Source organism: Sceloporus undulatus, chromosome 6 (genome assembly GCF_019175285.1).
Source record: "Sceloporus undulatus isolate JIND9_A2432 ecotype Alabama chromosome 6, SceUnd_v1.1, whole genome shotgun sequence".
Taxonomy (NCBI): Eukaryota; Metazoa; Chordata; class Lepidosauria; order Squamata; family Phrynosomatidae; genus Sceloporus; species Sceloporus undulatus.
In genome coordinates, this window is record NC_056527.1 from 161,458,896 (window position 1) to 161,485,685 (window position 26,790).

General features: G+C 39.4%; 1 protein-coding gene across 1 annotated transcript; it reads right to left on the reverse strand.

Annotated features, from left to right (window-relative positions):
• Positions 1-2,710: 2,710 nt before the first annotated feature.
• TMC3 (transmembrane channel like 3) lies at positions 2,711-26,790 on the reverse strand. The gene is made up of 22 exons (XM_042475001.1): positions 26,478-26,790; positions 25,579-25,722; positions 23,836-23,911; positions 22,920-23,001; positions 21,307-21,413; positions 20,474-20,572; positions 20,183-20,325; positions 19,012-19,159; positions 18,286-18,329; positions 17,992-18,139; positions 16,261-16,370; positions 15,969-16,047; positions 15,177-15,431; positions 14,687-14,815; positions 13,776-13,843; positions 13,446-13,574; positions 12,433-12,543; positions 11,394-11,519; positions 10,086-10,164; positions 9,578-9,620; positions 5,489-5,801; positions 2,711-4,436 (listed from the first exon to the last, which is right to left on the reverse strand). The coding sequence occupies exons 1-22, from the start codon at positions 26,585-26,587 to the stop codon at positions 3,596-3,598; spliced, it is 3,384 nt and encodes a 1,127-aa protein (XP_042330935.1). The 5' UTR covers positions 26,588-26,790; the 3' UTR covers positions 2,711-3,595.

The following is a 26,790-nucleotide window of genomic DNA, read 5'->3' on the forward strand; positions in this document are numbered from 1 at the left end:
CCTTGGAAACCAGTCAAGCAAAAACATTCTATTCTACTTTGCCCCAACTGATCACTTGCCCCCCAGGTCCAAATAGATGGCTTACATTGCTTTCAATGGGATGGTGTCAATTGCATTTTAAAATTTCACTGTTTTTGGCTGAGTCTTTTGGTGAGCCACCTTGGGTCCCACTTGGAATAGAAATGGAACGAAATAACTGTTTACATCAGAAACTGGAAAAGCTGGCTCCCACTCCACAAGAAAAGCAGAATATAAATGAAATTATGATCATGATTATGACTGTGACAAGTTGGGTCTCCCTTATCCAAAATGCTTAGGACTAGAAGTGTTTTGGATTTTGGACTTGTTCAGATTTTGAAATGTTTGCTTAGACATCTTGGACATGGGGCTCAGGTCTAATCATGATATTCATGTATGTCTTTATACACTTTCCACACATAACCTGAAGGTATACACTTACTTACTTACTTACTTACTTATTTATTTCATATGCTGTCTTTCTCCCAGGCTGGGAGCCAAGATGGCTAATAATATGGTGTATGAAATAAAGTACTCCCCTTGCTTTTGAAGTACCATAGGCTTTTTCATAAGGATCCCCCCAATTCATCTTAAATTCATTCTTTCATGATTTTGCTTGATGTGTTTCCTGAAGAAAAATAATATCTGCTTTCTGTTTCTTCAACAACGATGCTATCCTTTTCCTTTGAATTACAGACCCCAGTCCTTTCACATTTAATAATAATAATAATAATAGGATTTATTTATATGCCACCCCATCACTGGGAATCCAGGCGGCTTACAACAGAGGGGATAATAGATGGTTCCTTGCCCTCAGTCTTACAATCTAAAAAGACACGACACAAAAGGAGAAGGGAATGGGGGGCAAGGGATCAGGTCCAGCATTCCTCTCTCCCTCTGAGGCCTGGGCCAAGGCAGATGGACTGGATGGAGGGCTCTTTTTCTTTATCGAGGCCGGGCCCGATGGCGTTGGGCCTGTCCTTTTGCTCTCTCTAAGGCCAGACGATGACAGTTGGAAGGAGGGAGGGGAGGGCTCTTCCTCTTCAGGTCCGAAAGCGTTGGGCCTGTCTTTTCGCTCCCAATTTAATATAGATTTCTTTATTTTATTAACCATGTTACTTTTCTAAGTCTTCTAACCTGGCTCTTCAGTGTGCTACTCCTACCCCTACCTTCCCCTTTCTCTCCCTCCCCTCCAACATATACATTTTTACCCCCTCCATCCCCAAGGTCTCAGACCTTGCCCCATGGCTTTTACTAGAAGCCATCTCTACCGATGTGTGATCAGATTTTCCTCCTGATAGTTTATTAATTCTCTCTCCTATTATGTCTTTTTTAAAAGTTAATATCTTTGTCCTTATTTTCTCTGGTTCCTTGGCTCCTCAATTTGCACCCCTGTCGCTGTCCTCTTCTTGCTGGGCCAGATCCAATTGCTCCAACAGCTCCAATCCTCGTTCCAGGGAATAAATCTTGTGTTGCTTCCCTTTCCATTGAAATTTCAAAATAATAATAATAATAATAATAATGATAATAATAATAATAATAAAATGGGGTCGCCCCAACTGTATCTTATTCCATTCTTTTGCAAAACTGCAATACAAGACTTGATACCTCTTCTCCAGCTAATAGTCTCTGGGCATAAATCATTATACATTTCAATTGTTGTATCTCCATATACTCAGTGATCCTGAGAGTTTCCTAATTTCTTTCATTAAAAGGTCTTTCTTGTAGAAACTTGTTGTTACTCTCATGAATACATCTCTGGGAACCAGGCCTCTCTTGAAAGTTGACGCTCTGTGTAGGCATTCCACTTTCTGCTCATCCTAGGTAATATGAGGGACAATACTTTGTAGCCATTTGAAGATATCTTTCTTCTGGGTTCTTGGTGTTTCATTTGGCAACTCAGGAAAGCCATGAATACGAAGGTTATTCCTTCTATTACGATCCTGCAGGTCACTGGTTTTTCTTTCCAGTTGATCCAATTTTGTTGAATGTTCCAAAGTCATCTTTTGCTAAGCTTTCTCTTCAATTTGTATTGATTGTACTTTTTATTCGATTGTTCAATCTCTTTTTTAATAATCAGGAAAGATTTGTTCATTTCATCCATCATTTTCTTAGTTATAGTTTCTGATAGTGTCATGCTATTTTTTGTAATAGTGTCTTTCAAAATGCTTATCTTTGGATTCTGTCTGCATTCCCAGAACTGTGTAAGTTGTTTTTATACTGCTTTTTATGCTGTAATTTTATACTGTCTTAATCTAATGTGATTATTACATTTTGCAATTTTGGTATATTCTTTTATTGGTCTATGGCTGTAAATAAAAGTCTGCTATCTATTCCCCTAGACAGGAACAGCAAAGCTGCTGAGGAGTCCTGTGAAACGCAGCAGCGGACAGTCTTTACTATCTTCTGTTTTGTTCAGTGTTCTTTCTTCATGAAACTCATCAGTAAAAAAATGACCTCAAAAAGTATTCAAGTACAGCCTTAACAGCCAGACATGGCAATTGCAATGTGTTCCCAGCAATTAGATCCAGTCGGAACTTTAGCTGATTAAGCCACCTATTAATCATTCAAGTTGCTTCTATAATTAGTACTGCGGAGAACTGAAGCAAAGCAGGTGCCAACCAGTGAAATTAAGAAATCAGAGCTAATTATTCTGCAATGTAAATACTTTATTAAATACTATGAGGAGCAGAATTCCACACAGAATCAATGTGCAATCATGTAACATACACTGAATTGACAAATAGGATGACAGTTTAAAAATAGCCTAGTCTTTACACAAGCAACTGCGATAGTTATACAGTCAAGTGAAACCCTATTGGCCCATTTCTAGTATGTAGCAATTGCTACTGAATCAAAATCAGTAGCCATTTGCAGTGTCCAAATGCAGGACACAGAATTATAGAATCATAAAGTCTGATTAAGTCCCATAGAAGTCCAACCTCTCTCCCAATGCAGGAATTCCAGCTGTCTCCTGCAGGTAGATATCCAGTCTCCTTTTGAGCATGTCCACTGTAGATAATGGATCATGTCCACCACCTCTTTAGATAATTGGTTCTGTTGCTAAACCACTCTTACCCTCAAGAGACTCCTTCTAATGTCCAATCAAAATCTACCCTCCTTAACTTAAAATTTTTAGACCCTGTCCTACCTTCTGGGGCAGCAGGAAAAATAAGCTGCACCCTCGTCTCTGTGATAGTCCTTTTAAGAATGCAATCATGTCATCCTATCTTCTGCTCTTCTCTTTTTGGTAGCCAGCAAGGTGAGGCAAATAGTTGTATTAGCCACAATTTATTACGAAATAGGTATTTCAGTCACCATATATTTGCAGATAGTTTGAAAGGTGTTTTAACATCTGTCTTTCCAATGGATTACAGCAGTATAATTCAACCTATCATGTCCCACTAGAGAGAAATTTACTTAGTACATGCAAAGATCCCCCCCCCCAACACACACACCTCACAATTTTTCTGAAATGCAGTGCAATAGCTTCTTTAGGCTAATGAATTTACAAACAAGGCTAACCATAAGTAAAGGCTAACCATAATTCTGTTATGATGAAGCTTTCTCTGCCTAGCTAGACATTTGAGCATATCAGTTCATTAGCTTCAGCCACATTTAAATCAACAGCAGTCTTGGATTTCTTCCTTATTAATTTCCCCCCAGATGGATACTTCACTTTACTGTGAATGACCTGGATATACTGATCATTGCAATTTGGCTGGTCACTACTAGAAATAGAGTCTGACTCAGTTGGAGATGGTTCAGGCTTGTGTTTGGACTTAGGTTTCATGTGGCGTTCTGGGTAGGGCTGATCCAGATCAATATTCTTCATGAGAATCTTTCTATGGGTATGTGGGGGTTGATCAAATGCAAGCCCAAAGCCATCTTCCCAAGATTTGTGGTGCATTTTTGCCAGGGCCTTGTTGTTAAGAATTTGGCTGTCAGCACACTCACCAATGTAGAAGCGAGGTGCTGCTCGGAGATCAGAGAGCGACCGTGGACGATGAGATCTATTGGCCATAGATCTCCTTAACTCATCCTCTTCTTCATCATCACTAAAATGTGTTGAGTATACTCTATGTGGTGTCCGAACCATGTATCTTCGCAGGTTTCTTGGATACACCTCCACTACATTGCCAGACTCATCCATTCGATAATTCTTTGGCACCCGTGTGTTTGAGCGGAAGATTTTCATGGGTGGCTCATGCTCATTGACTATAAAATACCTGGCTGTGTGGGCTCTGTGGCCTGCAAAAGAAGGAACTCGGGCAGCGCTGCGAGCTTCTGGGTTTATGTGCCGAATGCTCTTCCTAAATAGGGGTTCTGAATGAACATCTACACGTTTCTTGAACTTTATGGGGGTGTAAGCCTTGGCTCTGCAGAGGTCACTTGCACTTCCATGCACACTAGGATATCTGCAGCGGTTGAGAGAGAGAGAGATTGAGAGAGAGAGAGAGAGAGAGAGAGAGGAAAGCAAATGGTGGAGGTTATACAATTAAAGTGCAAATGTTGTGAGTGCAATACACAACATCAACATTCAACTATCTTCATGAGTATAGGTAAAATGATTTTCAAACAGGACAACCCAAAAGAGTTTGACAAGCATCATGGCTGGGCAATTGCTTCCAGTCACTCTCTGAGCACACAGCCATTATATGTTAACAAATGTATTCTGAGTTCACATGAGCTTTTCATGATGTCTAATGGACCAATCAGTAGAGCCAGTTTAGTGGAGTGGTTTCAATGCTGGACTACATACGTCTCGAGACCAGGGTTCAAATCTCCAACTTGGCCATGGAAATCCACTGAGCAACTGTGGGAAACTCACACTGTCTCAGTCTCAGAGGAAGGTGAAGACACACACACCCCTGGAGAAATCTTGCCAAGAAAACCCCTTGATAGATTCACCTTAAGGTTCCCACAGTCAGAAACAATGTGAAGGTACACAACAACAACAGCGGGCCAATCAACATACCAAGTAAATAGAATGCCTAAGAGTATTCACAACCCTTAGTAGTGCACTAAGAGAGACAACCTCCTTCACCTTTTCTGATTGCACCCTTAGCTGCTGTTTTTAAACCATTCATCTATCCACAGAATTTTTAAAATGTTGCTAAGGAGGCAGATTGGCTGAACACTGAGGTTAAAATGGGTCCCTTTTGATATCTGTTCTCTGTTAATATTTAGACTTGCACATGACCAACACTAAAAATGTTCAGCCATTTTTGTGGCTCTCAACCAAATGTAGTAGTACACTTCTAGTGCCTCTACCAACTTTGAGGAATAGGGATTACAATGCAGGTGCTAGAGATGAATGACTCTGTCATCTACACTGAACTGTTTGCATTCAGAACATTTGACGTGCAATTGAACTACAAGCTCTCAGCTAGGATTCATAGACAAGTCATACAACCATGACTTCATGCTCACATCCATTTCCTTTCAGAATCCAATAGGAAAGCCTTACCTTTTAGGAACTGATTCTGTTCTGGAATTCTCTCCAGTTGGGACAGAAGGTGTTGGAAGGGAAGGAGTGATGGGTATCGGAGCTACAGGTACAGAAGCCACTGAGGTTGAACTTCCTAGGGTTGGGCTGACTGGCTTTGGTATTTCAGGTTGTGGAACAGACTGAGAAATTGTTGGTATTTGCCTGCCTTTGGGAGATTCAAAATTCACCACACTGCCATTCTTCCCAGGTGTTGAGGACCGAATTGAAGACTCCTGGCCATTGTTTTCCAGCTCTGGTCTTTTGTCATTATCTTCCGTGGTTTGGATTCTCACTAAAAAAAATGGTAACAAGTCAATTTTAACTTCTTCCAGCATCATATTCAAAAATGGTTTTACATTAGGCCCTTGGTATCCACTGGGGTTTGGCTCCAGGATCCCCACTGGATATCAAAACCCATGGACACTCAAAATCCATGCAGTGGAGAAGTGAAATGGTGTACCTTATATCAAATGGCCAAAGCAAGGTTTGCTTTTTGATTTTTTAAAAAAATACATATATTTTCAAGCTGTGGGTGCTTTCCTTTTTTTCTATATTGAAGTTAGAAATTTGAATCAATTTCATTTTTTCCTCATTTTTCCTGGGGGGGGGGTGTGATACTTAGGTTTTCTGTTTATTAAATTTAAATCCAGCTACCTCTCAATAACCAGGTGCTGCATAATGCTGGAGGTTTGCTTAAATACACTGGAAAACAGTTGCAAATTTTGGCCCAATTTTGGAGCAACCAGTAAATATTGGCATTTTGGTGTTCACTGGGAATCCTGTTTTGAGCATTTGTTATTCACCTTTGAAGGACAGTTGATACAAAAGTGGGGGTTTTGCTGGAAAAGGATGTCAAAATTCAGGCATTGATATGCAGTGAACTGTGCACTGTTGGATTTTCAGGCGTTTACTACAAAGCCCCAATTAAGGTTTCTGTTACAGTTAAGGGGGTAATGTAAAATGCTACAAAACTGCAAATCTTTGGCACAGGTTTGGAGTGAACTGAGCAATGCTGAAATATGGGAGTTTAACAGCAACCCTAGTTTTATAGACATCCATTATGGGGGTGATGCGAAACATGAGGTTTTCACTTCAAAACACTATAAAATGTCTGCAGAACTTTGGCACAGGTTTGGAATCACACAGTAATGGATTTGGGAGTTTATGTTGAACTCTGGCTCTCAATCTGAGGATGCAAAGCCTAGCTCTCTGTTTGTGGAAGTCTGCTGCAAAATGTCCAAGTGAATTGGATAGTGTTGGATTTGGGCTGTTTACTAGGAATCCTGGTCACAGACATCTGTTATTTAATTTTGGGAACATTGCAAAACACAGAATTTTCACCACAAATGATTGCAAAATTTTGGCAATGGTTTCAAATGAATCACTGTGTTTGATTTCTGAGTGTTTACTATGAACTGCTAGTTGAGATATCTGTTATTCAGTTTTGGGGTTGATGCAAAATGTGGGATTTTCAGTGCAAATATTGGCACAGATTTGGAGGAGATCTAGAATTTCAGGATGTGTTGTTAACAAAGCTGTCAGGGATTTGAAGGGTTAAAACACAGCACACAGGGAAATGCTTGATGTGTGTGTGTTTGGCCATGAGCATTCAGCAGAGTGGCAAGGTTGATCAGCACAGCTGAAGCTCAGTGGCTCAAGGACACTTCAATGCCCAAATGCACGAAGCCATGAATGATGAAACCATGTGTCTAGATTGCACAGGAGACACATGACATGGTTACACACCTGAACTCACTGGGTTTGGGAGACCATATGGTCTGGAGGCTATATAAGCCCCGGGGTTGCAAGGGTGTGGTGTGGATTTGTAGAAGGAGTTGGATTGGTATGGTTTGGAGTTTTAGAGATCTAGTTTTGTATAATAGCAATGTGAATAAAGAGCACTTTGGGAGACTTTGTTTCTCTGGTGGTTTATCAGAAGAAGCTACAGCATCGGTTTGTTGTGTGTCCCCGGAGGTTCCTGCATTGCTGCAGTTCCTGGAAAACATCCAGTTGCTGTCATCCCAAATTGGACTTTGGAGCCACACTTCTGCTTCTGGAAATTTGCCAGCTCTGCTCCAAGGTTCTGATTTAACCCCAGGACTCGTTTGAGTTGCTGACAGTGGTTGTTGGACCCCAGCAGTTGTGCTGACAGCTTCACCCTAAGATTCACACCTTCAAGAGCTGCAACAATGTTATGCTGCTGTAGTAGAAAACAACACACACACACACACACACACACACCAATTTCCAAGGGTTAGGAACAACCACGCCTGCAAAAGGAGGAGGTCAGTTGGGGTAACCACAAGATACTGCACTGGTATGCAACCTTAATGACACCACTGATATGCATGAATGTGGAAGAATATAGATACGGCATTGATACAGGATTGGAAATTCACTTTCAAAGAAAGTGAAAAACATTTTTGAAGTACAATTGGCCCGTCCCTTACCCACCTGACGTTGTGTAAGAGACCTGTGTAAGAGACACCTTCAGACCATTGTATGAATCTATTGCATTACCACTTGACAATGAGTCAGTTTTAAGATTAATTGTATTAATTTCATTGATGTATTTTATATGTATTTTATTATTGATGTATGTGTTTTAATGGACTGAATCCTGCCTCGATCCATCTTGGAGAGGTGGGGAAATATAAATATATTATTATTGTTGTTATTATTGTTATTATTATTATTATTATTATTATTAGTGGGTGATCCGTTCTGGACCCACCATGCATAAGGGGAATTGAGTGTATGCTCAAATCCCATTAACTATAACTATAATGGAGCATGCGCCCATGGCATGCGCCATTGTTTTCATTGGGTTTTGCCTTCTACGTGAGCTCAAATCCATGGAAGGTAAGGGACGGGCCACCAGTATATACAAGAAAGAGAAGAAATCATAATATATTCAGGTTTCAAAATATAAACTTTTTTTTTTTAAATCTAGAAACAGAAGTACATATTAATTTGGATATCTAAACTAAGTGGGGTTGTAATGATAAACAAAGACCAAAGGATAGGAAGTGGGAAGTCACTTTTAAATTAAATGTCTTGTGTTGTGCTTGTTGTATCAAAGATTTGGAGTGGAGGGAATATATTGAATATGTATATTGAATATGTAGCTAGGCTTTTCTTTGTGTTCTTTTATAATTGTGTTGACATACAGTATGTGAAAAGTAATAAACTGCATGTTTTATTAAAAAAAAGGATACAGGAAGTTTACTGCAAACATTTTATGTTTCTTGACACAGCAAATCAGCTGGTGGCAAACTGTTTTTACAGCATAACGACTTCTTGTTCTTTAAGCTGTCATATTCCTCCCATATGTCCTCATATCTCTGGCAATGTGTCACATAACATTCAATGGCATTCATTCTGATTGAGTGACTCCCCAGTAAATTATCAGTAACTCTCAGACTATAAGGCATCTAGTTTTCTCTGGGCTGACGTCTTCCCAATTTGTCCAACGCATTGAAGTGGATTTCTTCTACACATGGATGGATTCCACTCACAGTTGTATGCCTGATTCCCTCACCTTTACAATATACTGACATTCCTTCTGTAGATCTTTCCTTAAGGTGGCAGAAACAGTTTCTCTTGTTTCTCCACCATCAGCATCTGTAGTCCATCTAATTCCTGTCCTGATAGATGCACACTGAGCATTGCATGGTTGTACTCTTTGTCCTTTGTTTCTCTGGATAATCCATTTTGAACATGTAGCATTTTCTTTTACCCTTGGAAAATCTTGCAGTAGTATGTCACCAACCTGCATACTGCAGTTTCACCCAGTGATTATCGTATGGCAAGAGAATCTCAAATTTCTAGGTTCATAATTAATAAACCCTTAGGCTGATGCCGAACCAATTATTTTAGGATAGCCTATGCAAAAGTGTTCTGAAGTTAATACAAGAGTATCTTCAGAGGCATCATAAAGTCTTGAATGTGTTAGAAACCTTGGGTCTATTGCAAATCTTATAAAGAGGAAGTGGAGAAAGAACTGTAGTAGCAATTGTTACAGTTTGTGAAACCAAAGGAGAAAGGTCTTCAAACACTGCTGCTTACCTGCTGCCATTTGGACCACTTTTTTCTTGTCTTCCATTCTTTCCTGGAATAAACACGAAGATAATTAACTACAAGGTATATTACTTAACAGCCTTAGGTAAGAAAAAAACCCCATATATACGTCAGATAAATAGCTGAGTACAGGATTCATCTTGTAAGCTTTCTTCCATACATTGTTATTGTTGTGTGCCTTCAAGTCATTTCTGACTTATGGTGACAGTAAGGCAAACCTATAGCAGGGATTTCTTTGCATGATTTTTTTTTCCTAAGTGGCTTTTTTTTTCATCTGATGTTGAAAGGCTATGACTTGCCCAAAGTCACTCAATGGGTTTTCATGGCTGAGTGAGGAATTAGAACCCTGGTCTCTAGAGACGTAGCAACACTCAAACCACTATACCACACTGACTCTCCTTCCATACATATATACCTGTTATTTAAATTCTCAATGAGGAGGAATCTTTTATTTAAAAATATAAGTAAACACACAAGAACTTTCATCAGTACTTACATTCTGAATCTGCATCCTTAGTTGATTGTTTGTGAATTTTAATGATCTTGCAATACTCTGCAGATAATAAATTAGCATGCTAGAAGAGAAGAATGCAAAGTCATTTCTAAATCATGTCTCTCCATTGTACAAGAATTAAAACCATACTGGCATATGAATATAATAAAGACTAAGGTTCGTGACTAAGGTCCTGGCTCAGTGCTAGGGAATTCTGCAAATTGTAGTTTATTGTGGCACCAGAGCTCTCTGACAGAGAAGGCTAAATGTCTCACAAAACCAAATTCCCAGAATTCCACAGCATGCAGCCATGGCAGTTAAAACAATCTCAAACTAGATTATTCCTGCAGTGGGTTTTGGACCCAAGTCCCTCTTCTTATATTACAGAATTATTAAAGTTAAGCAGCCAAGCTGCATAAACCAAATCTGAGACTGCTAGTGCCTAAGTGGAGGAATTCAATGCAGGTCTCTATAATAGGAGTGGACAATCCACAGCTGTCTAGATTGAAAGCAACTCCCATCAGCCCTGGGATCTTTCTGTGACTCTGGAACTGCAGAATCATGTTCAGTGACAGGTGGAAAGCAGGGAGGAACAAAGAAACATTTTTCTATATCCCTATAGCCAGATGCAGAATGGTTATAACATCCACTGAGATCTCTAAAGGATCCCAGCAGAACTCAGTGGATTATGTCATCAGTCTGCATCTGGCTTTAGAGACATCATCAGGCACTTCTCCTATTTTCCCCATGTACTTTCCACTAGCCACTGAATAGCTGTGGGATAAGGGCTATTGCACTGGAGCAGTGAGCACTGGGGATGGTGACAGGGCTACCATAGCTTAGTCCCACCTGCAGAACGTTTATGCTATGCTCAAGTAATGTAGAATCTTTGCAATGAGTGTCTCAGAGCCAAAACTCCTAGACCATGAAACCTCAACATCTGACACTTGGAATGCATATAAATAGGATGCAGAGGTATGCAGCCCAAACATGTTTCATTTTCATGTATTTATTTGCACAAATTTACAGTCACCTGGATATTGAGACCACACAGCCCTTCATACACTAGATGGCAGACTTTCATAACTATCAGTCTTACATGAGACATATATAAATATCAAATAACAGGTTAAGGGATAGTGCTTCCCTCTTCCTTCTTGCTATAGGGTTGGCATTTACCGGGGCATCAAGGGGACAAAATCAAGACAGCCACATGATTTTCACTCCTGGTATGAAAATATTTTTACCCTACAGTTCTTCTCAACAAGTAAGTCAGCAGCAGTAATATTAATAAATGGTTTATAGACTTACAAGAGAAGTAATAAAGCTGGTAGGACCACCACAGGACTGCTCACGTAAGTCATCACTTTGTTGAACCAGACAGGAAAGTCGGCTTTGATGGTTTCAGACACAATGTCATATATTTTTTCTTGTCCACTAGCAGAAAACATTCAGTTGCTCTCTCAGAAAAAGTACAGCATGTTAAAACATTGCAAATGAGAAATGATTCTGGGATTTTAATTGCACCTGGTGCTAGTTTGGCAGAAAAAAGCTTGAATGTTTTTTGACATTTTTGTTATCTTTAAATGTTATCAGAAAACACTTGGATTCCTGTTTAGGATATCTCGTTTTTGGAGAATTTCAGTAACTTTCTTTGCCAAACTATTCATGTGATAATATGGCACATTGATGGTACTAGTCCCTGGCACATTGGCGGGGGGGTGGGGGGTACCAATCCACCATAACAGATAGCTTGAGAAGTACCAGTTTTGTCTTGAAGCAAAGCAAAGAGTAATTTAGGCAAAATTTCTTCCAGTTGTAAGAAAGTCTTCAAAAACCAGACGTTTTTCAAAGCCTGTGCACAATTGGTACTTATTCTGTGCATGATTTGCAGAAAACATCCTTTTCTGTGCAGAAAATAATATTGATGTACAGAAAGATTATCTTTGTGTGCAGAAGAAACTGTCTATCGTGGAAAAAAGGCTGTTTTCTTTCAAAGCAACCAAATGTGAATAAATCCCTAATTACAACATTATTATTTTTTGTTACAGGAAACAGGTTCTTCTATTTTGTGCAGAAAGGGCTGTTTTATAAGTCAAAAAACCACATGTGAATTTTGTGCATAAAAAGTCTCAGCCTACAAAGATTCTTGTCAGTCAAAGATGATGGTAGTCTTGATGATTCCTACACACATAACTTTTTTTTTGCCAGTTTTACATGTATGGACTAGTTGTATAATCTGTGCAACGGCGAGAATACTACCTGGAAGTTAGCACACAAACACACACACACACACACACACACACACACACACACAGAGTATATATATAAAATAACCCCACCAACTCACCTGAATGGCCCACAGTTTAGTGATGGCTTATAACGGGCAATTGCAAATATGGTTGGGAGCATGCACAAGAACAGCATGAAGAGCAGCATAGCCAAGTAGAAGTTATTAGATCTACAAGAGAAGACAGAATTATTAGATTTCTTATAGATTTCTTCCTCTCTATCTGTAAGCAAGTTAAATTGGGCTTCCAATGCTTAGAGGGGATTTGAACCCTAGTCTCCAGAGCCATAGTCCAACGCTCAAGCTATCACACACAGTCCTGCAAAATTGTTGTTTCTTCTCCATGGAGCAAAAGGCCAATAAGTGATATTGTCCTCCTATGTTTAAGGGGATTTTATTAAAAATAACTATTGAGAGTAGAAGAGGCAGTTTTAGCTAGAGACAAGTATTTTAGTATTTTATTTTTTGAAAAATTATTTCTGACACTGTACCACCTGGAAATAGGTAAAGAATGAACACAGTCAGTGTTCAGAAATCCAAGTTTCAAGACATAGAAGGAGAAAGGGATTTTTGTAAGAGTATAGAAGGGAAGTACAGTGGGCCCTTGCCTTACGCGGGGGATCCATTCCGGACACCCCCCCCACGTAAGGCGAATTCCGCCTATGCTCAAGCCCCATTCATTTGAATGGGGCTCGTGCGCGGTGGCGTGGGAGTGTGCGGGACACCATGGGTGCACGCCCCATTCTTTTGAATGGGACACACCACCCCTTGCACCCTGCTGCTCCCCACAGCTTGAGCATGTACGCTCAAGTCCGCATAAAGTGCATAACGCGGGCGCACTGTATAGTTAGAAGGTTCCGCATTAATTTTTTAATCCCTACACATTTTGCTTTCAATCACCCCCTCCCCTTCATGGATATACATATATTTTTTAATATTGAAAAACAAACATGCATTTAATGTGTTTTATTTAGAAATGTATGTAAAAAGACTTACAACAACCAGTTATATTTTTCTTCTCCCCTGACAGTACAGTATATCATATAAATCATATCATATCATTGTCTACTAACCTTGACGCTCGAAAGACTTGCTGATGAGGTACATTGCATGTTAATACTGCCCAGCTCCGGAGGTACATAAGTCCTATCAGTTTGAGAACATTGAATGCTGGGAGGCAAGGTGAAAAGAATGCCCCCATCCTGCAAAAACAAACAAACAAACAAAATCATCTACAGTAGGAGAAGAGAAGTTTATCCAGAGACAACTGCTGCTGATCTTAACATTTCTCTTCTCACTCCGCATCCCTTTTCCTTTGTGTATCATATCTTAAGGCTGCAGTAAACTGTCAGATGAAGTATTTGTAAGCCACTCTGGGAGCCTTCATGTCTAAAGGGTCTTACCAAATCATCCCTTGATTGTAGACCAAATGCAAAACATTTTCCGCTATTTTGAATTCTCCATATTCTGGCTACAACACAAACAAAAATGCAGAGCTAGATCATTTGTTAAAGCAAAGATTCATTGGTGCTAGTCATATGCATCTACAATACAACTGTGTCTTTTAGCACATGTAGAGGTGATCATTATTTTGTTTTTCATAAGCATTCCCAAATTCTATATATTTTTTGAAAGTGGGAGAAAGCAAAACAGGTACATCTCTAGATCAAATTACATATTAACACAATACATATATCTATTGAATACGGTTTCCTAAGCTCACTATTTCCTTTTATTTAAATTTCACCTTCCTTACAGAGCAAAATAGTTCCCCCCATTTTATATTTATATCCAGCTTGCAGAGACAAAGACCTGGCTTTGATGGCTGTGCCTACTGACTTCCAGTGATGATGTTCACCATGCTTTTGACAAAGACTAAACCAAAAGATCTATTGGTATTAAGATGCTGCTGGGGCCACAAACGCAAGCATTAGGGAATATGGATAATATAAGGCCACTGAACACATTAAACAGAAAAATAACCCTAACCTGAAAACCCTATGAAATGTACGGGGTCACCATAACTCAATAGGCGACTTGAAGGCACTTACAGACACACAAGCACAAACGCTGGGTAGGCAACTATTGGGAGTTGAGACACACCACCACCTTCTTATGTGCAATGTTTAGGGGCATTTGGGATCTTATATTTCCAATTTTTATCATCCAGAGGTCCACAAAAAACCCACCCTGCTTGCTTGAAGGCTGCATTTTCCCAGCCATCATACTAAGGTGATAAACAGCAGCACCTTGGAGGTGTTGCTCTCAGTTTTATCTTTTCTTTAGTAATATATGTATATATAAATGTACTCACAAACTTGCTTTCCAAATCCCAGCACCAACAATCACTTAAGTATCGAACAAATAGTCCGCGGAAGAAGTCAATCAACAAGATACTTGCCACCGTGAACAGCATATCAATGATGGACAGTTTCAACATTTCCTGGAATCAATACGGAAACAGCTTACAATGCTTAAAATAATTAACAGGGATATAACAAAATGTGTTAAATTATGAAAATCATGAAAAATTAAAATAAAAGCATTGTGAATCAATGAGCATATTTACAGAATTCAATAGAAAGCACACTGCAACAGAAACAAGAAAGGGTGAGATTTCCTGCATGGCAGAATGGGGTTGGACTGGATGGCCCTTGCGGTCTCTTCCAACTCTTCTATGATTCATCTTGAAAGCTCAGGAATTCTTCAGAGGGAATTTTCCTTGATCCAGGAGTCATTAATGAAAATCCCCTGCATTTTGGTTGATACATGCCTATCTAACCGCCCATAAAGGTTGGACTTACTTGACCGACATAGGTCTCCCAGCATTGACTCTGGTGACTCTGGGTGCTGGATTCAGAAGGTGCTGTGTTGTTTGTCATATCCAGGATAGCTGGTACAGTATTCCTATGAGTGCGGTTCTCAACAAAATGAAATGTGCTGTTCATTGTTTGCTTATGGGGAATAGTTGTAGAAAAGTTGTATCCCAAAACCATTTGAGTAGCTAAGAATCTGGCGGCTTCCAAAGTGCTGTTTCCATTTTTGTGAACTTCAGATTCCTAAAAGGATGGATTTTTAAAAGTTATAAAATAGACCTTAAATGCCCTGCTTCTAAACTGCAGTGACCCAGACCCAAGTCATACTCAAGTTGCTGCAGTGACTTGACTTGGTAATAAATGCTTTACTGACTCGACTTGACTGCCCTGGCTCAGTGCTAGGGAATCCTGGGAATTGTAGTTTATTGTGGCACCAGAGCTCTCTGACAGAGAAGGCTAAATGTCTCACAAAATTAGTTCCCAGAATTCCCTAGCATTGAGCCAAAGCAGTTAAAGCAGTCTCAAACTGGATTATTTCTGCAGTGTGTTTTGGACCATAGTAGCTACCTAAATTCTAGCTATATGAAGAAAGTCCAGCATTATTGTAACCTTATTGCTAATCCTGTGTCTCAGTGTATAAGTGGTGTGTGAAAATGAGAAACCAAGGATGCCTGTGGCTGGCATGTGATTTTTACAGGGACAGAGAAACATCTAAATTACCAATTCCCAACTAATTTCACTATGAAGAAGAGACCATACACCTGACGATTTGCAACTCACAATGACGCTCATGCTATCAACTTTGTCCAGAAGCGCAATGATTAAGCTGTAGAGATTTCCCAGATATAAGACAAGAACTCTGTAGGAACATATTAAGAAAAAGAAACGATGGTCAGTAAATGCTGGTGTTCTTTGGCGTTCCACCCTTTGCTGTATTGAAAACTTAGCAACAGCCACTAGAGTAGAGCCATTCAAAAATGCTGAATGGTAAGTCAACATGTAGATGAATCCAATGGATTCAGTGTGGGTCAGCAATCGGATCCTAGCCTTGATACAGCTGGCTTTCACATACCTGGCAAGCTGAAAGCGTAAAGTTGTTCGCGGATGGTACATCTCCAAAGCAGCTACTAATTCAAAGGCAGAAGGGGCAAGCATTGTGATGAGTGAGACAACAACACTCACCTAGAAAGAAGTGCATATCTGGATTTTAATTTGGCTGCTTCAAGAACAGAGATGAACATCATTTAAAATTTAAAGTTTTTTTTAAAATCTTTATTGCTCTTTATAGTTTCTTAGGATATCCATAGTTTTCCATGTGATAACAGAAGATCTCTTTGAACACCAGGAGCTCTTTTACACTAGACAGTTATTTGTTTGCGCATTCATTCATTCATTCATTCAAAGTATTTCTGTATCACCTCCCAGCCCACATAGGCTCCAAATAAAAAACAATCAAAACAATACAAAAATGAAAACATTTTTAAAAAACACATTAGAATACTTTTTAAAAAGGTATAAAAGCAGTCTAAAAGCAATCCCCATCCAGTTTTATAACAGTTAAAACAGCCATTTCATTGAATGCCATGTAGAACAGCACTGATATGGCTGCCTAAGTTTCACAGTTGAGGTGCTGCTACAGAGAAAGACCTATTACATATATGTGCCAGCCTAACTTCACAACATGCAACAATACATTCTCCGAAGAGCTCATATTTCTGGCAGACTCATATAGGAGGAGGTGGTCCATCTGATATCCCAGACCCATGTTGTTTAGGCCTTTGTAGGACATTACCAGCACCTTGAATTTTGCTCAGAAGCAAACTAGAAGCCAGTGCAGTGCCTGCAGGGCTGGTGTTAGATGGTCTCTAAAATGTGTAGCTGATACCAGTCTGGCTGCTGCATTTTGCATGAGCCGCAGCTTCCAAATACTTTTCAAGAGCAGCACAGTACAGTACAGTACAATACAATTGGGAAGCAACCAGTTATTCAATAGATTAGTAAAGATGTGTTACAAATGTGGCTTCAGGTGATTTGTAAATACCATTCATTTAAACATCATTTACATTAAATAATGAAAATGTCTCTTGTTTGTGTTGATACTGCATTTTTTTTAAGGATGTTATCAGACATGGGAAATTGGAAGTATAATCCAATGGCAATCCAAACGCAATCATGGGGTTTCACATTATTGCGTGATAGACTACCACACGCAATTTCGGGCAATGGGAAGTCAGTCTGAACGCAATCATGGGGTTTCACGTTATTGTGTGAGAGGGGATCATACACAATTTCGGGCAATGGCAAGCTATTTTTGGGCAGTGGGAAGCCAGTTCGAACGCAATTCGAATTCACATATATTCGCTGAACTAGCGAATTCATGTGAATGCGTTCTGGCCCCACTTTCTTTTCATTCGAGATTAAGAGAAATTCCTCCCGTGTGATAAACTCCTTAGACTGTAGATTGCATGTAATGGCAATATAACTAGTTAAATGATAATGTAACCTGTATATTAAGCCACAAAAACTTGGAATCTTACATTTATTTTATTGGAAGGGCTTCTAAATGCTTTCTTACATCTCATCTGATGTAATTCTGTTGCTCTAATTCTCTGAATGAAAAATAGTTAAGTGTCTTGTGATATCCTAAGATGGCAGACATGGCCACTTTTCAGGATGACATTGATGAGTGCTGCTAAAACAATTTTAATTGGGCCAAACATTTTAGAAAAATCCCTTGCGAACCCATTCAGACCAAGTCACTTGTTTTATTATCTATCTTATTGTTTAAATAGCCTTCTCTTACTTCATTTTTCTCCCAGAGAGTCAGCTCCTTTTTCATCCGCTCTAACTTCTGGGACCGATCCACCACAAAGTAAATGATATAAATGCTTCCAGCAAGCGAAAGAAGCACAAGGATATTTGCAATGATCCTTAAACTGATTGTCACTGCCCTGCCAAGGAAACGTAGGAAAGAATTACAATTGTTCAGCAAATCCTTTAAAAGGTTATTATATACTTCAGAGACAGGGAGGGAAGGAGAGAAAATGTTTGGGAGTAAATCATGCACTGTGCATTGGAAAATAATATGTATACATACACGTTTGTGCTTTTCTTCTTCTCTTGTTCTTCCAATATAGCTTCCTTGAAAGAGACCAAAATATATTAAAATACTGTGAAATCTCAGAACATGTATGATGACTGAGTTGAGTTGATATTTGCCCATTTTTTCAGTCCCATGCAAACATTCAAGCTTTCTTCAGTTTTCCTGAAAATTTGGTGCATATATACTGGGGTTTGCCTTTGCCTTCCTCTGAGGCTTGGAGAGTGTGACTTTCCCAGGATCACCCAGTGGTTTCCATGGCCAAGCGAACATTCAAGACATGGTCTCCAGAGTCATAGTCCAATGCTCAGACCTGGCCTAAATACCCTAAATGCACCAGAGCCCTTTAGAAGCTAAGCAGAGTCAGCCCTGGTTAGTACTTGGATGGCAGACCACCAATGAATACCAGGTGCAGTAGGGTATATTTCAGAAGAAGGAACTTGCAGAACCACCTCTGAATATTCCTTGCTTAAGAAAACCCTATGAAATTATTGTGGTCACCATAAGTTGACAGGAAACCAGAAGGCACATATACAAGCCAAGTTACTTTTGTTAAAAGTGTGAAACTAGGCAAGTTATATTAAAGTGAACAGAGTTTCCTTTCCCCAGCTGTTGTCTGGACTATCCAAAGATCAGAGATGTTTCTCTGTAACATACAGTATTTGCTTTATGCACAAAATCATAGGGTGGACTTTATTTTGTGAAAAGTGACGAATCACTTACCCTGATGCTGTTAACTATGGCAGCAGATTTGCTCTCTGCAGCTTCTGGGTTGCCAATAAGATAATCCCAGGCACAGAACACCCTCCAGCAAAATGTATAATTTTCATCCGAAGCACTTGCTAGGCTCATTCTTGAATTTTTAGCCATCCTGAAAAATAAAAATTAAGAGCACCCATGGATGTGAGTTGCTGAAAAGCTTGCTCTTGCGATGGAGCAAATGGTCAGTTTTGATTTTCTCGCTCAGCTGAATCTTTGAGATGTTGAATAAATGATTTTTTAAAAATGCCTTATCCATCCAGCTCCCCAAATAAAAATCTCACATATCCTTATCAGTTTTGCTCATAGATTACTCTTCATGAGACACCTTAGCTCAATAGGACCGCCTTGGGGCTCTGGTGCATTGGGAGGTTATAAATAAATGCCTTGAATACATAATTCAATTATTTTATCACACAGTGAATCATCCTCAAAAGGGCCCCGTTCCATCCCCCGGCGCCAAGCCATCCCCATTCAGTGCTGAGGGGTGCCATTTTCCTCGGTCAGAAGACTTCCAACTAGAACATTTTATGCCCCTCAGCACTGAATGGGGGCAGCTTGATTCCGGGTGACAGAATGGGGTCCTTTTGAGGATGATTCACTGTGCGATAAAATAGGTTGCGCACGGCCCCAAGAGTCCCCTTCCAGTTCCCATAACGGGGGGAAAAAGGTGTGCAATAAACTTCTAAGAAGGGATGGAGCCAGCCTGACCTCCCTTGGAATGGAGTTCCATAACTGGGGTGCTGTACAGAAAAAGCCTTGTCTCATGTACCCATTAGGCTAGCCTCATGGGATAATGGGACATACAGAAGGGTCTCCACTGATAATCTTAGATCCTGGCCCCAAGCCATTTAGGACTTTGTAAGTCCAGACCAGTACCCAGAAATTAGAAGCCATTGGAATTCTTGTAAGACCAGTGGTACATGGTTGCTAGAACAAGGTAATGTAAACCAATGCTCTATTTGTGAACAATTAAAAAATAATTTTGTTTTCATCTTACTGGAAAAGGGATATATAGACCACAAGGAAAGGGATCAGAACCCATTTTTGTCTGTCCCACCAAATAATTCAGCATTAATAAAACAACACTACTCTGCTGTATTTGAGCAAACAGGAACAAAAAGGGTTGCATTACTTCTTTAAAAGGATAATGAAGCTGTATGCAAAGACAGCCATCCCAACAAGAAAGTATGCAAGTGGCAGTCGATAACCAGCTGTTCCAATCTTCCTCGCCTGACCATAGTAGCCATAGAATAAAACCGAGTACTGAAGATAACCCTAAAATAAAATTAAAATTAAAAGAAGAAATATTACCTGGTAGGCTTTAAACAAATAAACAAACAACAAAAAAAGACACACACTTTCTCCCTCCCTCTTATTGATCTGTGTGTATGTGTATAAATAAAACCAAAATTCTTCATCTTGCCCCCAAAGACCAGATGGTATCCAAATCTTGTGCTGATTTAAGTTGATCATCAGGGATGCGTTTGCTGGGAGTAGTTCCAAAAGGGTCTCCAGCCAGGATCTGCAATGAAACAAAGGCTGAGAAAGAAACTAATCTCTGGCAGGTGGAACTAATGGAGGCCATGTTGTGAGTAGTTAGACAATTAAGCAGGGATTATTCAGGATCAAATCTCTACTCAGTCATGAATTCACTGGTTAACCATGGGCTGTACTTTGACTGAAGCCTCCTGACAATGTGAACACAAACTCTTATGAAAGGACAACCATATATAAGACCATGGTAGCACAGGAGGAAAACAGAATATGAATAAATTAAGTAATAAATTAAATAAGAGTAGAAATGATGGCTTTATTTTGTGGCAATGCACATAGTGTTGTTGTGTCTGGTGCATACATTCAAATGTGCATAATTTAATAATGAAGCCAAGATTATGGTTTGAGTGTTGGACTATGGCTCTGGAAACCAAGGGTTGAATCCTCGCTTGGCCATGGAAACCAACTTGAGCAAGTCATAGTCTCTTAGCCTCAGAGGAAGGCCAGAGTAAACCCCCTCTGAACAAATCTTGCAATGAAAACACCATAATATGGTGAGGGCCACCATAAATTGGAAACAACTTAAATGCACACAACAGCAATCGTTTCACACTAAATTTCAAACCACTTTAAAAATCAGAATGTTGCCCTATGTCATGTCTGTTCCCTCACTTCTGTCACCAGTAAAATTTAGCAGATATACACCAAATGTTTTAATTTCTGAAATGCCTTTGAACACAATGGTCTACAACTGACACTCACCTCTGGTAAAACAACAAAGGCTCCTGTCATGACGGTGAGGACAATATTGATACCAAACAACCATCTCAAAAAAATGAAGTAAGATGCAACTCCAGAGCCAAAATGACCTGGAAAAAAAATATGGAGAAAAGTATTGTTGATATTTGCTGACCCACAATGGGAATAAAGAGACCAGACACAAGAACATAGGTTGAATATAGGAAACTTTATTGAACTATTAAACTATTTCACACATTTAAACTCTGTGATAACCAGTAGTGGGAGAAACCTGGTGAGACCAATTGAAGCAGTAGATACCCACCAGATTCCCTCCTCAGATCCCCCTGGGTAAACACCAAAGCCCAAACAAGAATTCAGACACCTGGTTTTCTTCTTGGAAAACCCAGGGTATCTCTTCCCTAAGCCGGAAGCATTAAAGTGAGGGCACAGCCCCAAGTCAATCCTAAGAGCAGCATCCTTCCAGAACCCCTTGATCTAAAGATGCAGCTCCAGAGGCCATGCTTTTACCAAATTCGGTGCCATAGCTGTTCAGAATAATTTTACTGTTCTTCCCCACCCACTACCTGCCAAGTGACCATGTATTTACAGACCAATTACAAATTATAGTTTTTTGTGGGTTTTTTTTTAGTGATGTGGCCATGGCCTAGAAGAAGATGCCAGCCACAGGTGCTGGCGAAACGTCAGGAAGAACCCCTTCTAGACCATGGCCACATAGCCTGAAAAACCCACAAAAAACTATGGATGTTGGCCATGAAAGCCTTCGACTTCACAATTACAAATTATCAATTGCAAATGTCAATTCCCTAAAATTCAGTGTATCTTAAATACTAACAACATTGAAAAAGGGGGAAATTCCTACCAAGCCCAGAAGTGACGAACAATGCTTACACAAAGGATGGGCAGATGGGTCAATTGCTGGATTCAAAGAAGATGCAGTGGACATAATCCAAAAAAACAACAACCTGTGGCTTTGCTCAATGCTGAATGTCATAGTGCTATGACCTTTTGCTAGGTCTCCTCACCCTTGGGCCCAACAAAATCAGTATTTAACTGGCATTTTAACCACTTTAAGCTTCCTGTGTGATAATCCCCTTACATCTTTTTCACTAATATACAAAAAGCATCATTCATAGAGCTGATGATGATGGTAATTTTTATTCCAGTCCATCCAAATTTTCAACCCTATTTGTGGTCAGAGAAATTAGGAAATAACAGTACATTACTACATAACAGTAGCCCTCAAGTAGATATGGACGTTATACAACTGTGCAACTCAAACTCCTTTTGAGTGTGTTTTAGGGAAAGGCATAATATAAATGAATAAATAGCAAGAAACATATATGTTGCCTAAATCTGAAAACATTTTTGACAGCATTATAGCAATGAGTCCAGTTTAGTGAATTGTAGAGATCTAACTTAATTTTCAAAATTTATTTTAAGCTTGTAATTTTTTTAAAAAATGGATTTCTAAGTAAGTAGCTGCAACCAATCCTTTTTTTGTTTTGTGGCATCCTAATAACATTTTCATCTGAATTTTAAAATGAGATTTAAAAAGACATTTCTTTGGTTCCAGTCATTTTCTATTGCACTACTTTGGAAATTTTTACACTTACTTTCAATTTTCTTGATTCTCATTTCCCATGGAATAAAGATGACCATAAAGTTGTATGCAAGACGAACAAATTTACGCCAGAGCTAGGAAAAACACACATAAAAAAAAAGAACAACAACTTTATTTGGCATGAAACAATTAGGAGATTTCCAGATCTGTCTCCTTTTCCCTTGAGTGATTAATAATATCATCCAGAATCTGGTTTACTTCATCTAATTCAGTATACATAGAAACAAGAAGAAAAAAATGTTCTTAAAATACATTGCTTTTAATGCACTTTAAACATGTTCAGAAAAGTTACATTTTAACTACAATTTTTTAGTTTTTAAATGTCACTTTTCCAAGTCTTTTTGTCTTCCATATATATATATATATATATATATATATATATGAGTTATGATACCACAGTGCATAAATGAAATGGTATTTCTGCACTATAACTTGGTGACTCTAAGAATAATTTTAAAAAGGAAAGGATGAGAAGATTTGCCCTTCAAACCATAGGATCATCTTGGCAAATCATAGCTCTAGTTTTCTTTTTTTAAAACACTCTTGAAACAGCCTTAGTTCAGACACAGAAATTGCTACACAGAGAGACACACATCATGCACACAGTGACACTGAACAAGTGGACATAGAAGCAACAACAAGCAGCAAAACCTGGCAAAACCCAAGGAGGTAGACTGCAAGAAACTATGTTCTTTTAGACCAGTCTGGAAGATTCTTGTGCTGCATCTCTGTCTGACACAATTGTTAAAGACATAAAACAAAACAAAACAAAAAGTCAGAAAACAAAATTAGCAACCTGTAGGTTGCTGCCCTCTTCTTTATGCTATGAAATATTGAAAATGCTTTCCTTTCTGGCATCATTTCCATGAAAAGTGAGTTCTGGAGACTGTGATGAAAAGCAGACCCACCTCTGCTCCCGCTGCCTGGTAGCCTCTTGTCCGAGTCAGCCGACCTTCATACTTCAACACAATTTCTTTAGCTTGTCTGTTGAGAAGATGAAATTTTGGTCTCATGTGACTAAACAGTCCTTTTCCTGAGCTCCTGCTATTTCCACCTCATTGATAACTGCTAACAGACTTGCCAAGGCACATCAATTACTGCGGCAAAATGCAATTGCCTCCTTCAAGTTCCCCCCTTTGAAAATAGGATGGAATCAAGTTTGATCTTGATCTTGAGCTAGGAGGAGCAATAGTCCAACAGGATCAGGGATGACATTACTTTACACAAAATCAGGCTGTCACCTCGGCATGGTGTTGGAGAAAAGAAGAACAAGATGGCAATATCTCTTCACACTCCATATTACAAAAGTCAACTGTTAAATAGTTTCCCCGCTCTGAAGATGGCATCATAAAGGATGGGAGAAGACCTTCACTGGTAAACAAAGGGAAGAGACTAGCATAAAGATAATTATTTTAGGAATGTTTAGTATTGTACACTACATTTAATGAGAAGACATGTTGCCATCTTGTTTTTCACATAACATGGCAAAATGGTTTGGGTCCATCCTGCTAGACAATGTAGGACTGCAGAAATTCAGATTTTGGGGCAGAGTCTTAAACCAAGATGGACACACTTCCTAATACATGGCATCATTGTTTGTACCTTTCTGAAGACTTAGGGCCAAACAGACAGGCCAAAATAAAGCTGCTTCAGGTCACTTTGGAGGTATGCTGTTTAAATGCATCCTAACAGGCCAGAAGCCACACCAAAGCTATGTGCCAGTCCTAAGGACTGGGCCACAGCTTTGGCACAGCTTCCATGTGTCATTTAAACAGCATACCTCCAAAGTGACTGTTAGCAGCTTTATTTTGGCCTGTCTGTTCGGGCTCTGTGTGATTGGGAAGAAAGCAAAAATCTCTTGGTGTGTTTTCTTTTAGACCCCAAATGCCTTTGCTCCCCCTACAACTGAATTTGGCCCTTGGGACAAAGAACCCACTGGATGAAAGAGGGTCACCACCCATTCTACCTAAGATCATCTGAACTAATTGAAACAGAAACACTGCAGCCTTCTACAGAATTATAGCACTATGATTACACTTTTAACTATCATGGTTTCATCTTTTTGAATCCTGGGCTTCGTAGCTGAGTCTGGTGCATTCAGAATTCCCAGCCAGAGAGTTCGAGTGTTTCACCAAACTACACACCACAGAGTTCCATAGGATTCTTATTGCAAAAACACATATCCTATAACAGCCTCTCCACACAAGGGCAAACATCAGGCAATAGAATGGGAAAGGGGTGTGCGTGACAAAAAGAGCACTCTACCTTATTTCAGGCTTACAAAATGGTTGGAGAGCCATTGGCTAGTGGACTATTTGCAGCCTGTGGTGCTTTTCAGTTTGATCTGGGGAAGACTGAGCTCATCTTCCACCCAGCCCCAAAATTAGGGTTAGGAAAAATGTGCTCAATTTGTATAGATAAAATCATCTGTAAGCCTAAACATCTGTGAATTATTAGGGATGTAATTCTTCACTCAGCTTTTTCTCAAAAGCAGTAACAAGTAATTTCAGCCATTTTCTTCTCTGTGTGAGAAGGTCTTTTATCCACGGGGGATCTTGGAACCAAACACCAGCATATAGCAAGGGTCCACTGTACACATCAGCTGAAGTCACACTTCAGAAGCCCTGGTGGTACTGGTGAACATCCTTTACCTTAGTGCCCTGAGTTTCTGCCGCATGGGCCACGGTCTGCAACAGATATTAGCCATGATCTCCTTCTGAAACTGTATGTTCTGGAAGATCTGCTCTGGGTCATTGCTGTCAACCTTTTCGTCTCCCTTATCATCATCTGAATTACTAAACAGGAGTAGTATCCAAAGGAAAATACAAACTGTGAGTTATGCTCATTGACTCGAGCTAAAAGTAACCCCATCTGTAAAATCCCTCACACAAAAAAGCTGTTTGGCTCATACAATTCTTGTGACTATGAAATTAGTCCACCTTTTCTTGCCCTCCTCCTGCCCCAGTCATTATGGTTTTTGAGCGTCAGACTGATACATATTTCTTCATTACAACAAAAACCATCAGCCTATTTAATTGCCTTCTGTCAGGATGTTGTTTAAAAGGCAGCTGTGCAGACCTGCACAAAGAACAGAACTTGATGGCAAAACACTTTCATACTTTCTCACATTAGCCAGCAACGAACAGAACGTATTTCTGTGAAACCTTGTACTAAATTTCTCAGCATTCAAAAAGCATAAATGCTGTACGTTTTACTTTTCCATTGCATTGAAATTTTACTATTAGACTAGGAGGAAAAACACTACTGAAAACCCAATATTCAAACAATCTTAAAGATAATGGCATAAATACTGTTATTAGTGCTGACCAGAAGAGACCCAGTGAATTCTTGGGATTTTCCCCTATGTGTTGACTCATAATTTCACAACTTTCTGAATGGTTCTATTCTAGGTGGGAGTAACCTACAGGATACTTTAATCTTTGTAATAATAAAAATAATATTTAATAATAAAATTAACAATTTAATCACTTAAAAATATTATTAGTATGTTTCTATTCTCTCCATATGAAAGAAGTACATAATTTCTCACCTTCCAGGTGGTTCTGGGTAGGCATAGATGCTAGCGTGGCGTTTTAAAGTTTTAGACCTCTTGCAGGCTCTGGTGTTTTTTGTTGGCGATGGTCCAGCTCCTGTTGGCATCTTGTTTCCAGAGTTTGGGATTTTTTATTTTTAAAATAAAGTAAAGGTATTAAAAAGCAGCGGCAGCTCTCAGCTATCATGAAGACTGGAAATGCAGTTGGATACAGATCTCTTAAAGACTGAGATGCTGACAAATGTCAGTGGTCCCTCTGGCTGATCTTATCTATAGGTGATGCTTTCAAATCTGGGGAAGACCAGCCTCC